This window comes from Euprymna scolopes, chromosome 22 (assembly GCF_053919585.1).
Source record: "Euprymna scolopes isolate OS-2025 chromosome 22, ASM5391958v1, whole genome shotgun sequence".
NCBI lineage: Eukaryota > Metazoa > Mollusca > Cephalopoda > Sepiida > Sepiolidae > Euprymna > Euprymna scolopes.
This window is the reverse complement of record NC_136503.1, coordinates 76,598,888-76,617,021: the sequence shown is the minus strand read 5'-3', so window position 1 is coordinate 76,617,021 and position 18,134 is coordinate 76,598,888. Positions and strand designations below refer to the sequence as shown.

At 34.5% G+C, this 18,134-nt stretch overlaps 1 protein-coding gene across 1 annotated transcript in view; it reads left to right on the top strand.

Moving 5' to 3' along the window:
- LOC145243468 (uncharacterized) overlaps window positions 1–18,134 on the top strand; it is a 132,680-nt gene that overhangs the window by 71,722 nt on the left and 42,824 nt on the right. The window contains exon 3 of the mRNA XM_080106403.1: window positions 15,926–16,029. Coding sequence (XP_079962529.1) covers window positions 15,926–16,029 — 104 coding nt within the window. The remainder of the gene's footprint in view (window positions 1–15,925; window positions 16,030–18,134) is intronic.

Genomic DNA, 18,134 nt, shown 5'->3' with positions numbered 1-18,134 from the left:
TGTTACGCAAATATTATGCAAGTATAAATCATGTAGAATATCGGCATAAATATAATTACATGTAATAGTTAACTAAAGATGATCATCCCATAAGAAAACCGAAAAAAAAAAAAAACGAGTAATGGAATTAATTGAAATGAATGTTTTAAAGAATATACAAATTAGCTAGATCTTTTGAAGATGAATACAATTCCACAACCCATATATAAAGAAGTTGTATTTTCCTTGTGAATAAATAGAAAAAAGGGGTTTATAATATGAATATCAACACACACACACACACACACACACACACACACACACACACACACAAAAGTTTATAGGAGTACAGATATATATAGATCTGCTAGTATATATATTTAAAGAATTCCCCCCCCCCCCGCATATACATACACCAACGGTTATGCCGAAATTGATATGTGGCTTAGCGTAAACATGTCTGTGATTGATTTGAATGTAAGTAAAAGAAAACAGATGCGATTCCTAAAAGAATTGATCAATATCTCAATATCTCTTTATTAAAGTTTCAAGTCCCTGGATAAATTATGTTTTGTGGCAGCTTAGATAAACTTTGTTATAAAAATATTACGACAAAAAAAAAAAAAAAAAATTACATGGAAACAAATACAAATACAAAGACAGAAGAAAGAAAATGGAAAAAAAGAAAAGAGAAAAGAAAACAGCAAGAAATTAAAAAAAAAAATGAAGGAAAATTAAAAAGGAAGGAAAAAAGGTGGAAAAAAATATCATAAACCACTTCTAAAGAATGGATGTAACGATGAAACTATCGTGAAGTGATTTATTATTGTTATAAAACTCTATCTGAGAAGATAGTCGTTTATTATGTACAAATGTAACTTCGTACACCTTTACACTACGGGGGGGGGGAATATCTGTCTTACTACAAAAAATTCTAGTTTTATTTTGGTGTCTTTATCTCCCCCCCCTCTATTTTTGCTGATGAGGAGACTTTGTTTAAAGAAAATCTTTTATCAAATTATTGTTCAAGACATATTGTCTATTTCAATAAAAACATCGTTTCCGGATCGTACAATGTATCGATTTTGTTTGTTTTCCTTTTGAAACAGATTTTAATTCAAAATTATGAATCGTTTTACTCAATATATATATATATATATATATATATATATATATATATATATATATATATCTCAAAAGAAAGTTTTAGTCTCATGACAACTTTATATGACATTTTCTCATCAGAGTGTTAATTAGAAATGTGTTTATATGTTTACTACTAGTAGCTCAAGAAAAGTGGACGATCACCAAAGTAAGGTAGAAAAATAGTACTGTAGGCTAGCTCATGTAGAAATAGTGATAAACATGAAAATATTTCAATAGCATACAAAGAAAGAGCCTGACGAGCTAAGAAAGAGGCTTTTTGAATTTTTTAAATCTGATTAAAATTTAGGAAGTTATGACTATTTTTGTGCCTTGCATGTTTGGATATTTTTCCCTCTTTAAGATCATATGCATTTCGTCACATTTTTTTGACACTACTTTTTTTCAGCAAAAATGTTATTTCTTTGTTAAAACACAATATTAAGCAATGAAATTTGCCTTGTAAGTATATTTTTGTGGAAGGAATTAGAAAATGCTCCTGAAAAGAAATAGTTTCCAAATAATCTGCAGTTAAATGCACGTAAATATGTTGCAATTCTATGCTAGGTATCCATTAACAGGAAAAAAGTTAAAGCTGAATTGTAATGCTTTTTATGTACAAGAAACTGAAATCTAAATCCAGGACTGTTTAAAGATTAATACGTTGCAATATGTCTTTGATATTTTTGTAGACTAGCATCGATACCCAGCGTTGTCAGGGTCAACATGAAGTTCGGTTTGGCCATACCTGCTATACTAAGAATACTGAGCAGTTTTTCATTATTATATGGGAACTCCATCGTTACTCCAACAAAAATTTCAAAAATAAAAGAACAAATGAAAACATGAACCCCTTCCCCCCTGAAAAAAAGAAGTATGTGACAAACTCTTCACCAGATATTTTGGCAGAAGGGATACGAAGAGAAGCTTTTCTCCGGATATTGAGCACCTTTTTATGACTATATTCCAGTTTAAGCGAATTTCTTTTATGCTCCCTCAGTCTAGAAAGATTTTTCTTTACAATCTGTTGCAACGAAAACAAACTGTAAATAATTCAGTTTCAAAAATACCAAAGTAGAATTTCTGTTAACCGAAATACACGTTTTTATGTTATAAAAATGATGAGCTATGACTTATTGTGTTATAAAAAGAAAAAAAATTAGCAGTTACGCTGTCAAAAAAAATGTGAAGAAAAAAATACTGGTAAAAAAATGTAAATGAAAGTTTTTTATTTTTGTTTTTGTTTTAAATAAAGAATCATAGTTGAATTGGATTGTTTATTTTAAAATAAAAATCCACTGGACTACAACATTAATTGTGAAATCCTGGAAATTATTTTATTTAAACTAATTCCAAAAATAATGCTTGAAAGTTTTTAGTTTTAATATATGCTGAAAAAGAAAACAAAAACAAAAAGAACAAAGTAAACATCCAGGGGAAATAACTCAAACCGGGTTATAAAAAAAATCAATGTCGGTATAAATAAATTAAATTAAATATGTTATAAATATAAATCAAATTTAAATAATAAACTTAAATAGAACACTTGAAACAATTCGCTCACTATAAACAATAACTAATATACCACTGTTTAATAAAATCGATTTTCCTTAATGTAATATGCAAATCAGGTCACCTCTTAAACGTATATTTTGCAAGAATCATATTATATATAAGAATGAATAAAATAATAAAGTAATGGACCTTTTGTATATATATTAATCAAATTGTGAACAAACGACAAATAAACAAACAAACAGACAGGAATACGAATTTATATATATAGATTAAAACCTTCTGTGACTCCCACCCCATCTGATCACTTCTTCAAAATGTGATTCTACCTCTCTAGACAATTATGTGTGAACACTCTAAAAGCTTTAATGGAAAAAAATCAAAAATTATTTTAGAGTTTAATGTTAAATGATTCCCCATTTGGAGCCATTCTAGGGTTTTAGGGCAGTAAACCATTTTTCCTATGGAAGATAAATCCTGTGCATTTTTTTTTTCTAGGTGTAGTTTTAAGAGAGTCATTGTGCAATTATGAGAGGATGGGCAGGCTTGCCGCTCTGACTTTGGGTTAATGGTAGGGCTAAGATAAATTATGTGTAAACGTTCTGAAGGCTTGACAGAAATAATACAAAGACTATTTTAAAATTTAGAGTAGGGTTGGTTTCACATAAATTTAATGTAAAATAATTCACCATTACGAGACCATTCTGGAGTTTTAGGACAGTTGAATAATTTTTTTTTTTTTATGGGAGATAAATCATGTGCAGTTTTCTTTAAAGAAGGATTTTTTTTTTGTTATTTGCTTTTTTAGATGCTTATATGTAGCTTTCAGATGAATTTTGTTTGGTGGGGAGCTTGCCACTTGAACTTAGGGTTATTGTCAGGGCTAAAGAAGGTTTTAGGAGGAGGTTTGCCACTTGTACCTAGGGTTAAGAGTAGGATTAGAGGAGTTTTTTTTTTTTTTTTTAAGAGAGCGTTTGATACTCACATATATCGTTAGTGGTTCATAATTATTGGCTTTTGAATATGTTATGGCTTAGCTTTTTAATATGAAATCCTTATATCACCGACGCTCTTATGCCCATCAGGGTTATTGAGTGTACAATAATCAATGGGATAGTATCGTAGTAATCGTTAGTATTGGAGATTTGATAAAGTGTCTTATTTAAGGGGGCGGTTCATCAGGAATTTGTTTATGTTGGACTTGAAGACATCCAAGTTGTAGTCAGGTAGGAAACAGGCAAACAGAAGAGAGTTCCACAGGCATGCACTTCTAAGAAAGAAGCTTTGTTCATGGAATCTACATTTAGGTTTAGGCACAGATAAAGAGTGGGGAAAATTAATGACAGTGGTTTCAACTAGACCAGTGTTTATCGTGAAAGATTGGCGAGGGGGGACCAAAGATTGAAGCTCAGACGAGCACTTGCTATGGAAATAATGATAAAACAAAGACAGGCTTGCAATGTCTCTTCTGTGGGACAGAGGTTGCAGGGAAGAGAAAAGGGCATCCCCCACTAAGCCATGGAATCTATTTTGTACTCTGTCAAGGCAAGATAGGCTGTTTAGCAGCTCCTGTCCAGATGTGGCAACAGTACTCCATCCTTGGACGTAATTGGCTTTTATACAGATAGAGAATTGCATCAGTAGTGAGATATCTTCTGGAGCGGTAGAAGGATCCCACCATTTTTCCTAGCGACCTTGGCAACAGACTTGATGTACGTGTTCCATTTCAGATCAGGAGTAAACGTCAAACCCAGAAGCTTGTCAAAACATGGAGACTCCCCTAGACGAGAGCCATCCATTTCAATTGATGCCAGATGGGGATCAGAGCGTTGATGATGTACAGATAGGAGCTTGGTTTTCGATGCATTAAAAGTAACCAGCCACCTCTTCCCCCACTGTACCACGCGCTCAAGAGGAGAGAGAATCAGAGAACTTTATCATTTACGGCCTTTGATGTGTTGCCATAGATGGTCGTGTCATCAGCATAGATGTCAACGAATGATTTAAGTATGTGTTTTGGAAGATCATTGATGTAAATCAGGAAGAGAGTTGGGCCCCGGATGGACACTTGAGGGACTCCAGCATTAATACTGTGGGCCTCTGATTAATATTTTACCCTCTAAATATTTAGTTCTACCACCACCACTAGTTGACACTGGGAGGAAATCTACAGGTTCCACGTAACTGGTTCATACATACAGTTATACCGTTAATTTTCTCCTAGTTGAATCACAAAGTAATAAAGTCACCCTTGAGAAAGTCTCCTTTCTCTGATTGGTTGCCCACTAATTCTCTTATACCGGAATTAAATCCTTCTAAACAAGCACTTCAAAACATTACAATATGGCATAGGACAAAAAGTGGGTCACACGGCATTAACTTCAGTTAACAGACATTTTAATTTCCAACATATACATTTCTAGTTATACATTTAGAAAGTTTATTTTCTTGTTTTTTCAACCATATAAATATTTTAAAAATTTTCACAGACATATGCAACAAATTGCAAGTTGAACAAAGTTCAAAACTCGGGACTGATTGGGATTGCTTTAATTATGACTAGCTTGGGTGCCCGGCGTTGCCCGGGTGTTTGGAGGTGTGTGTTGAGCAAAAAAAAAGGGGGGGTAGTAGGCAAGCAGGCTCGAACCCGTACTGTGAAGGAGGAAAAAAATGTGAAAAAAAAAAAGAAAAAACGTGACGTGTTTGCTGTTGCACCCATCGCTAAACCAGAAGTGATGAATATTTAGATTAAGGCTAGTCAATTGAAAAGAGGGGATGACTTTCGAAAATATCGGCGAAAAAAGCGACTCCTCCCTGTAGAAAAGTGCCCAATTGAGGGTGAAGGAATTAATGTTTTTAAACAATTTTTCGATATTTGTCATCCGAAGGGTCGAGCTTCAAAACAATACCGATCTCGTGAAAATCCGTCGCCTCTGTTGAAAGTTGTAGACATACGTACGTACATACATACATTTAAACAGACAGTTGAGATTTATATTATGGATTAATTTTAATTCTGATAACAAAATAGCTCAAACTAAATATGTAAGAACATTTTTTTTTATATTCATGTTTTCATTTTTTTTTTTTTTTTTCTAATTCGTTCTGGAATAAGAGTTTATAAAAACCGTCTGTTTACAGCTATGTTATCGCTAATAGTATTACTGCTGCTGCTACAGATAGTTATTTCATTTAAACTTAAATCGAAACGTTTTTTCCCCGGGTATCATCATTTTAAATTGCTAGCTACCACGACAGAAAACAATACACAATTATACTTTTAATGTATAAAAACAGTAAAAAGTAATTAATGGTTCCCATATCCTATTAAATTCTTTATTAGGTCTACTTATTAATTGGTTATTCCCCAGCATATGTGCTGCTTCTTTCAGCCGTCTTACTCTCCACCGTTCTTCTCTGTCTATAATTTTTACTTCGTCCCATGATGGTAGATGGTTTCTTTTTTCCTTCCAGATATGGTCAGCTATACCTGACTTTTCAGTCTGTCCATGTTTCCACATGCTACGGCTTTTCAATGTTCTTCTAACCGTACTTTCAACGGACGACACGTTTCACCTTTGTATAGTTTTCCACATTTACATGGGATTTCATATAGACAGTTCTTAGTCATGATTTTTTTCTGTATGGAGCTTGACTCTCACAAACTGTTTCCAAAGAGTTGAATCGCTTCTGAATACTGTCCTGATGTCATATGGATTACATTAATTACAAACAATAGATAATATATACACATAATAAGTAAAATCATTAATATATATATATATGTCAGTATATCGTAATAATTAGTAATAACTAGTGATATTAATAACTCCAAATAAAAATAGGTTTAAGGCTCCTAAAATTTGTACTAGAATTGTCCACAAGGACCCGTGGCACAGTGGTTAGAGTACTTGGAAAAATCAAAAAAAGAGTGATATTCTCCTGAAGATTAAAAGTTCAATTGAAAAATACATTTGTGAATTACTTAGGACTTCTATCCAGTCATGATTGACGGAAAAAGAGCATGCTACCCCCGTGAAGTAAATAAAGGGTTCCGCTCGAAATTCCCTCCAAATTCCGGAGTTTGACAAGATATACCTGAAAAATGTCGGACGTTATATCGATTGAAGTGTTGTGAAAATCACTCAAGATGAGAACAGTAGTTCGATTAATCCAAATAATCCAAACAAAAAAAAACGGTGATCAAAAGTATTTCGTACACCCCAAACTATAAAGGCGACTTCTCTTCTGGTTAGTTTCTAAATTTCATGACAAAATTCTCAATACAAACACAGTATGAGCATTTACAAATCCGGGGGCAGTCTTTACAAAACTTTACCGAAAATGCCATTTTATGATGTTCACATTTTTATCACTTTATTTACTTAAAACTTTAAAAATATATAATGCACATTATTATTTATTAATTTATTCGAAAGTATATTTATTTTCGAACAGTGGTATTAAAAAATTTTTTTTTTTTTTTTTTTATTAAACTTAAACCCCACACAAGGCATAGTGCCACTTTGATGTACTATCAGAGACATAAGTTGCAGGGATATTATGTAGAGAGTTGAGTAGCAAGATGTCTGTTCGCATTACACTTGAACTTCTGCATGTCAGTACAGTTGGGGAAGCAGGAACCCGGAAGGGAGCTCCAAAGTCTAGCAGTTCTGGGGAAGAAACTCTTAGAGTAGAAGGCTTTCTTACATCTAGGGATCTCTACTGTGTAGGGGTGGGACTTTGCTGCTTGTCGGGTTTGACAGGGGGTATTTATGTCGAGGGGGTACAAGGGCTTGTAGTTCATCAGAACATTTACCATTAAAATACTTGTAAAACAGGCAGAGGGATGCAACATTTCGTCGGTGGAACAGAGGTTGAAGCTTAGAAGACCTAACGGGTTGGCGACTCTCTATTGAACCCTGCCCAGGAGTGAGACTAGTAGCAGATGCACCAACCCAAATGTGACAACAATACTCCATACATGGGCAAATAGTAGAGGTACAGAATACTTTCAGGTGTAAGTAACTTTCTAGCATAGTAGAGAGAGCCCAACTTCCTCGCAGACAGGGGGACCTTTGTGGCCTTCAGGCCAAGATCAAAGTGTAGTATCTTTTCCGGCAGATACTGCAAGCAAAGACCATATGTGGGGCTAACCCCACATATCAGACCTTGGTCAATGTAGAGGAAACCCTTCATATCTATTGTCACTATCCAGCTCCCATTTCCCACCCATCGGGAGCTGGTCCCCTTTTCCCTCCCCCCACCTTCTCTCCACATTAATAAACGGCCTTATGCCTAATTTGCTCAGTGAGGAAGCAAATAAATACAGCCCACCTTCCTCGCAGCAACCTTGGACGACTTTAATAATAATCATAATAATAATTAATAAACAAATAAACAAAACACTTGTATATATGTAAGTGAAAAATATCCAGATTAAAACTAGGTCACTTCCCAGCACAAAAGAAAAGGGCAACCTGATTCCTGCCAAAAAGAACAAAGAAACAAGTGAATTAGAGCTCATGTGAACTCTTACCTGATAAACATGCGCCCACTGGCTACAATAAATGGGTGTGTGTGAATAACAAAGAATCTGGCTGGTTAACTAGCAAACCCCGTACTACAGAGATACATAAAAACATCAATTCCATGCAGTAGCCTGACAAATCCTCACAAGGATTAAACATGGAAAATTCTGTGTAGCTTAATTACCATATATATTTTAAAAACTTACTGATATATATATTTCTGTAAAAATATATTTACTTATAATATATACCAATCCTTATTAAAGAAACTCAATGTAATTATATATATATATATATATATATATGTTAGGAAATAGGTCGAACACATAAAAGAAATATGGTAAATTATATTGTAGACACGTTTTACCGGAAGTGAGGGTCAGCTGATTGGATCTGCATGTGAGTCACACAATCAGGTTAGCTGGAGTCAGATAGTTTGGGTTTGGACGTGGAGAAGAACAGACTGCTTAACAGGTCGTCCCCTCCCTTTCACTGGAGGGGGGGGGCGCTGACGTGTGTGAAAATAAGAACCACGCAAACAAAGACATTCACTTTCCATTCTTCTGTGATCGACATCTGGAAGGTGAATAAAAAACCATTCATCATCTTGGAGTGAATGAATATTCATCCAAAACAGATTCCCAGTATCCCATCCAAGAACAAAATGAATTCCAGGTGGATAAGATCAATGACGTATGAAGTAAGGTATGTCCAAAATACATGTACCACACACACACAACTGCATATGAGCAATTAGATATGAATATATCCCAAATAGACAGAACATTTAGACGATCATACAACGGTCTCCTTTAATGATAACAATACAACATATATATATATATGTGTGAAATTGTCTATCTGTACATTTCCCTACAAAGCTACTCTATCCATTTTCAGTCTACAGACTCGAGATTTGACATAAAGGGTACTGAGATTTGGGGAAACTCTTTTTTTATCGGTTTTCAGACAGAAATTTGGCTGTCAAGGGGCCAAAGTTCAACAATTTGACCTTTGAAAACCCTACCAAACTCCTCTGCCAATTTTAGTTCTAAATTTTTAGATGTAAGTTATTTGGACACGGATCAAACTTTTTAATTTGATTTGAGCCCAAAACAATAAATGTTAAGGGGGTCAAAATTTGGGTTAAATTTAAAAGAAGAAATTGACCTCTGCGGTCTCTACCAAATTACTTAGCCAATTTTTGGTCTAAACATTTGAAATTTTACATAAAGTGTATTTAGACATAGGGCAAGCTTTTTAATCAGTTTTTGGGTGCAAATTTTGCTGCCAAGAGGTCAAACTTGAAAGAGCTGACCTTTGCAGACTCTAACAAACTCCTTTGCCAATTTTGGGTCTAAACACTTGAAATTTTGAATGTAGGTTTCCTGGACATGATTCAAACTTTTTAATATATATATATATATATATATATATATATATAAAGTTATGAACAGTAGATAGGGCCTAAGCAAAGCCAGGCTGAACTGCTAGTATATATATATATATATATATATATATATATATATATATATCATCAATAATTTCAGTGAATGAGTCAACTAGAGAATAATATAAAGAAAAAGCAGCAAAGGTCGATAATTCCTGTCAACTTTTATTTGCATAAACATTTTCATTAGCAGCAAAACAAAATTTCCAGGTTTTAATTTATTTTTTTAATCTTTGAGCAAAGAACGAAAATTAAATTATTTTTTCTTATTTTTCATTTTCATTTTATTCCAGATAAGACAAACTGTCTAATTTGCTCGCGAGACGTATCACTACCATATCAGCACAGCGATTTGATAAAAAGCAGTTATTTAGACGACCGTTCTTGTCTTGACGGCTGTCATGTATTTACTGTCTGTTGAACTTTTATTTATGAAACTCAGACTTTTGTATTTTCAGATGGTTTCTGTGATAAATTTGATGATTAATTTCCCTTAAACTGTAATGGTCTTTCATTATGTGTGCGTGTGATTTCAAAATATGATTTGCATATGAGAGGTGTGACTGCGATAAGAATGTATTGTAGAGGAGGATGTGTTGAGTGTTTGGCAGCGAAGAGAACACTTCAACGTTAAGAAGTCGTGCTAATGGTGTGAATATCTTCCTTTTTTTTTTTTTTTTTGAGACTATAGACGAGAGTCTGACTCTTTGTGAGTAGAATTGTCATGGTATGAAGAAGCTTTCATCACGAGACGAGAGTCGGACTTTTTGCAGTTGGCGTTGGCATGTTTTGGAGAATTGTTTATACACTTTGAAAGTGAAACGTTTTGAAAATTGTGGTGTTCTGGTGAAGATGAAAATACAATTTGAAAGTCGAACCTTTGGAAGAATGCTGTTGTCATCTTTTGGAGAATTGTTTATACACTTTGAAAGTCAAACGTTTTGAAAATTGTTGTCATGTTATGGAAAAGTTTAGATAAGGATTCTAGAGTCGGACTTTTTGAGATGGAATACTGCTGCCATATCTGGGCAGGAGCTGCTAAAAACAGCCTATCCTGCCTTGACAGAGTACAAAATAGACTTTGTGGCTTAGTGGGGGATGCCTTTTTCTCTTCCCCGCAACCTCTCTCCCACAGAAGAGACGTTGCAAGCCTATCTTTGTTTTATCGTTATTTCCATGGCAAGTGCTCGTCTGAGCTCCAATCTTTGGTCCCCCTCGCCAATCTTTTACGAAAAACACCCGTCTAGCTGAATCCACTGTCAAAAATTTCCCCCACTCTTTATCTGTGCTTAAATCAAAACGTAGATTCCATGAACGAAGCTTCTTTTTTAGAACTGCACGCCTGTGGAACTCTGTTCCGTCTGCCTGCTTCCCACCTGACTACAACCTGGATGGCTTCAAGTCCAATGTAAACAAATTCCTGATGAACCGCCCCCTTAAGTAGACACTTCATTAAATCTCCACACTAACGTACTGTACTTGCAATAACCCTTATCCCCAAGTTGCTTTCCGGGCCTTGATAAGTGGTGACCACCGTGTAAAAAAAAAAAAAAAAAATGTTATCTAGAAGATAAAATTACAATTTGAGAGTCGAATCTTTTGAAAAATGCTGTTGTCATCTCATGGAGAAGATAATTACGATTCAAGTCTGACTTCTGCGTTTGAAAGTCAACAAGAATATGAGGGCTAGTTAAGTCTAGCCATGTACGAAGCACTAGAAATGTAACGTCTATATAATGTGAAAAATACTATCCATAATTTCCCCCACTCTTTATCTGTGCCTAAACCCAAACGTAGATTCCATGAACAAAGCTTCTTACTTAGAACAGCACACCTGTGGAATTCTCGTCTTCAAGTCTAACGTAAACAAGTTTTTAAGTTTCCCTCACACTTCTAGCGATTACTATGATATTGTCCTTTAGATTAATGTACACTCTTTAATCTTTATCCTCGGGTAGCCCCTGGGCCTTAAGTGATGATTCCTTTATAAAAAAAAAAAAAAAAGATCATGGGAGCATGTAGTTTCAAAATATAAGAAGTGTTTATGCAATAAGAAAAAATGAATTGTGGAGGAAAATGTGTCAAGTATTTAGCAGCGAAGAGAATAGGTCGAAGTTTAGAATTCGTGCTAATAACACAAATGCCGTGAGAGTGCTGAAAATTTCTTTTTATTTTCTTTTGAGACTGCAGTGTGTTTCCAGTGGCGGTCACAGCATGCTATGCTATACAATATCTTTGAAAAGCGACTCAAACTCAATTCGAAAGGTTATATTGAGTCCTTATCCACTGTTGTTGCGTGATAAGTGGTGGTGGGAAGACCATGGTACATATTTAATTCTGTTTTGATGTAAACACATTTTTTGATCTAAGTAAATTCTTAAAAATCTGTATTTCCAATCAATTTCATCAATTACATATTATATCCAGTACATACTTCATTCTGTTTTGATAAATATGGTTTTTATATATAAAAAAAGTTGGGTTTGTATTACTATACACATAGATTTGAAAAAGTTGTCAAAAAACAAATATATAACAAATAAATGTCATTGAAGGCAAGATAAGTTACTATTCTACCTAATTGGATAATTTTTTAGTGTTTTTACTTAATGTAACATGTTTATTCACCTCGAAAAACATACAGTGTTTACCGATGTATTGGAAAATTTAAAATGGCGCCTGGCTCTCTCTTGAACACAGTAAGTTTGGGAAAATGAATTAAAATAAAAAAAAAACTATACAAAATACTGTTAGTAACTTGCTCAATATATGTTACAGGGACATAGGCTGACATGTATTAAGTCGGTTTCTAACAGTATTTTGTATAGTTTTTTATTTTTAACTCATTTTCCCAAACTTACAGTGTTCAAGAGAGAGTCCGGCGCCATTTTAAATTTTCCAATACATTGGTAAACACTGTATGTTTTTCGAGTTGAATAAACATGTTACATTAAATAAAAACATTAAAAAACTATCCAGTTAGGTAGAAAAGTAACTTATCTTGCGTTTGATAACATTTATTTGTTATATATTTGTTTTTTGACAATTTTTTCGAATCTATAGGTATTGTAATACAAACCCGAAAGTTATGTTTTTAATCGACAAGATACATATCATGAAGGAGGTTACATCAGTCAGAACGTTATGGACATAACATCCAAAATGAAAATAATGGTTTGAATAATCCAAATAATACTATCCCTATATTGTTTGCTCTCTAAATTTCTGATTCCATTTTTATTTGTGCATTCATTCTTTTGCGGACCTGCTGTCCTCATCTTCATAGTGGTTGTTGTTTCGCCATGTTCTACCCAACTCATCCTCTGGCCTTCTTCAGGTGATTAACCGTGACGGATAGGAATGCTGAGTCTTGTACCTGTATTCCCAATAATTACTGCCTTCCATAACTGTTGTCTCACCATGTCAAGCCATAGGATGAGTTGCTCGGAATGTAAAACAATAACCAATATACAAGGTAGAACGATAAAAGTGCCGCCCTAAAGAAAACACTACAGCTTTATTTTAAAATTTTTGTTGAAAAAAATCAATTCAGGTATCTTGATTATGTAGTAGAGCTGACATTTATTCAATGTAGCTGCCTTCAGCCTCAATCACTCCTATTATATAATGGGATTACAAACATGGCGTATTTTGTATTGTTGGACGGTACCACCATGAGTATTTTGTGTGTGTATATATATATATATATATATATATATATATATATTTTTTTTTACACAGGAATCACCACTTATCAAGGCCTGTAGGTCACTCGAGGATAAGGGTTAATGGGTATGCATTAGTCAATGTGATTATAGCATAGTAAACATAAGTATTGGGAATTTTGTAAATTGGATTACTTGGGGGGGCGGTTCATCAAGAACTTGTTTACGTTGGACTTGAAGATTGTAGTCAGCTGGAAAGCAGGCAATCGGAATAGAGTTCCACATGCGTGCAGTTCCAAGAGAGAAGCTTTGTTCATGGAATACACTTAATCAAATGTATGTTGCGTTGTTGTTGAGTTTGAGTATGCATACACTGAATCAACATACTGCGTATGTATGTGACAAAGTTTTCATCTGAATGTGTGTATGTGTCACTAAATGTCTATAGTGGTTCTTCACTATTTGAACCTTAAGTTATCTTGTTGCAGTTTATTTATGTTCCAATGTTATGCTCATTTAAATGTTTATATGCGGGTGTGTGTGTGTCGTACATGTGTTTCGACGTGCCTTATTTTCACTGCATCGTTGATCTTGATCCATCTGGAATTAGTCTGTTCTTGGAGGGGAAGCTGGAACCTTCATATCCAAAAACGCTGATTCTATTTTATATTATCTTTATTTCGCTTTCCAGAATGTCGACTCAGATGAAGTTGGAAAGTGAGTTTCTTTTGCCATGTTGGTTAATTCTATTAGTCTCCCTTGTGAGACATGTCATCTCCATCTCGAGGAGGAGGGGGGGGTCAACCGTTAAACCCAACTGTTCTAAGTCAAATTTCCAACTTCAGTTATTCTTCTCAGCTAACAACAACCATGTGACCCTCACGTACTTCCGTCAGTTGATCAGATGCTTCCGGCGACACTTATAGTTCAGTAATGTTTTGACATCTCTTATCAAGCATCTTCATCTTTCATCTCTTGTTTAGCTTGCCAGTTAGATAGATGGATAGATAGATCGAGATGGATGGATAAATCCATACAAAGTTAACAAATACTTTCTTGTGTTCGACCTATTACATAACATTCCTCGATACGGGTCCACATGCTCCGGTGGGAGCTTGGCGAATACTAGGTGGATGGCAGTGATCAGGCTGGCTTTAGTGTTTTGGGAGGTCATGTTGGTGATGTTCTCGATGTATGACTAAATGGAGTAGTCCAGCAGGGTCAGGTTGGGGGAAGAGGCGTGGCAGTGAGAGAAGGGTACAAAGTCTTAACACTCCTTCTGAAGCCAAGCCTGGGTTTCTTTGAACTTGTGAGCTGGTGCAGCGGCCACCTGATTGCATCAGGGGATCACCATACTCTTCAGCACATCCAAGTACACTTTCGTGTTGACTTTCAAGCCAACTTTGAAGATATGAAGTGGCATGAGGTGGCCCTCATTTGAAACCACACCAAAAACCATAATCGTGGCTGAAAACTTTGTTTTCATCACCCTGGGCATGTCCCTGTTATTCGTGGCAATCCAGTGATGCATTTTGAGGGGGCTAGCAATAGCCCTGTTGTTATAACTTTGACCAATAGAGAGCACAAGTTGTACAGTGGTGCATCTCTGATCTCGCTCGTTGAACATTGTATCGTTTTCAGACGTGATAGAAGGCTTCTATTGCTCTTGAGATTTGTACACAACTGGCCAACTAGTAGATGGTCTGCAAAAAAAAAAAAAAGGAAAAAAAAAAAGAAAACTGGTTTTCATCAAATGGAAATGGAATCATGTCGTCTTTTCTAGGGTGACAATTTTAGTGTTCCACCCTGTAATATAAAAATTGAATCAGAAATATAGAGAGCAAACAATATGAGGATAGTATTATCTATATATTAATACGATAGCGTGTGTGTTATTTTCTGTGTCACGCTTACATCCGGATCCTCTAATTGTTATGTTCTTTTATTTCTTGTCATAAATAATTTTACCAAGAATTCTTCATAAGTTTTGGTTTTGGTTGTAGCTGATGGCACTTAAGTCATCCATTTTTTTTTTTTATAAATAATTTGGCTAAGAATTCTTCATAATTTTGGTTTCGATTATAGCTAATGGCACTCCAATAATCTATATTTTAAAAATAATTTTATCAAGAATTCTTCATAAGTCTTGGTTTCTGTTTCGATTTTAGCTGATGACACGACCAGGCTATGCTGGGCGTCCCTACTAACTTGGATAAATACTTTTGCAGTTTTTTAACTAAAAATCTACAATAATATCAGGATGTCTCTATTTATGCTGAACATCCACAAAAATGCCAATATCAATATACTACATATGAATGAGTTCCCCTGTGGAATGTCCACAGACCCCGTTAGTTTGGATTATTCGGATGATTCTTTTCATTTTGAATGTTATGCCCACAACGTTTTGACCGATGTAACCTCCTTCATGTGCATCGTTTTGATTGAAAATATAACTTTTTTTAATATAATACTCATAGTACACAAATTATGAAGCCTCATCTCAAAGTATTAAAAAATATATATATATATATAATATCCATTTGTAATTATTTGGCTCTTGTTTTGCAAGTTGCAGAATGTAAACGTGTTTATGGCACGGCCTCATTTTATTTATTTATTTTGCTTTGTTTTATTTATAGAAATCTACAGAGAAAAACACCATGTCACATACACAGACAAAAACCTGGATTTGCTGCAGGAACTTGCCAAGAGCAAAGACACCTCGAAAGAAACATTACGAAAGGTAAATAGAAAAATTCTAATTGACCTTTAGGCGTTTTCTCTTTCTTCACCTTGTTCAGGAAAACTTGTAAACTTAATTTGAATATATGTTATTTCAATGGTTTCATGTTTCAGTTGTATATTTTTGTGTGTTATTATACTTGTGTTTCTCACCTATGCTTTATTTCTTTATTTTTTTTTTACTATTCGATTATTTATTGGAATCATAAATGCAAAATTCGGTAAACAATTACTAAATGAAATCTACCAGAATGTGTTACTATTTCTTTGTAAGCAAGTTAAACATTTTAATCTTTTGCTAAGAGTCGAAAAAGAAAAGGATGAATTTAAAAGTGTTTTCAATATAACAGACATCACTTTGTCTACTAAGCTCCAACCCCTGTCCCATCACCGCAATGTTGCATCTCTGTGCTTGTTTTACAAGTATCTTAATGTAATGTGCTCTGATGAACTCGTATTTGTGCCTCCTCGTCGTACATATCTCCGACTTTGACATGCGCAATATATACTAACACTGAACATACATAATATTTACCAATATCAGATATGTGCAGTATATACTAACACTGAACATACACAATAATTACCAATACCAGACATGTGTAGTATATACTAACACTGAACATACACAATATTTACCAATACCAGACATGTGCAGTATATACTAACACTGGACATACACAATATTTACCAATACCAGAAATCTGCAGTATATACTAACACGGAACATACACAATATTTACCAATACCAGACATGTGCAGTATATACTAACACGGAACATACACAATATTTACCAATACCAGACATGTGCAGTATATACTAACACGGAACATACACAATATTTACCAATACCAGACATGTGCAGTATATACTAACACTGGACATACACAATATTTACCAATACCAGACATCTGCAGTATATACTAACACGGAACATACACAATATTTACCAATACCAGACATGTGCAGTATATACTAACACGGAACATACACAATATTTACCAATACCAGACATGTGCAGTATATACTAACACGGAACATACACAATATTTACCAATACCAGACATGTGCAGTATATACTAACACAGAACATACACAATATTTACCAATACCAAACATGTGCAGTATATACTAACACGGAACATACACAATATTTACCAATACCAGACGTGTGACGTATATACTAACACTGGACATACACAATATTTACCAATACCAGACATGTGCAGTATATACTAACACTGGACATACAAAATATTTACCAATACCAGACATGTGCAGTATATACGAACACTGGACATATGCAATATTTACCAATACCAGACATGTGCAGTATGTACTAACACGGAACATACAAAATATTTACCAATACCAGACATGTGCAGTATATATTAACACTGGACATACACAATATTTACCAAAAACAGACATGTGCAGTATATACTAACACTGGACATACAAAATATGTACTAATACCAGACATGTGCAGTATATACTAACACTGAACATACACAATATTTACCAATAACAGACATGTGCAGTATATACTAACACTGGACATACGCAATATTTATCAATACTAGATGTGCAGTATATACTAACACTGAACGTACAAATATTTACCAATACCAGACATGTGCAGTATATACTAACACTGGACATACAAAATATGTACCAATAACAGACATGTGCAGTATATACTAACACTGGACATACACAATATTTACCAATACCAGACGTGTGCAGTATATACTAACACTGGACATACAAAATATGTACCAATAACAGACATGTGCAGTATATACTAACACTGGACATACACAATATTTACCAATACCAGACGTGTGCAGTATATACTAACACTGGACATACGAAATATTTACCAATAACAGACGTGTGCAGTATATACTAACACTGGACATACACAATATTTACCAATACCAGACGTGTGCAGTATATACTAACACGGAACATACACAATATTTACCAATACCAGACGTGTGCAGTATATACTAACACGGAACATACACAATATTTACCAATACCAGACGTGTGCAGTATATACTAACACTGGACATACACAATATTTACCAATACCAGACATC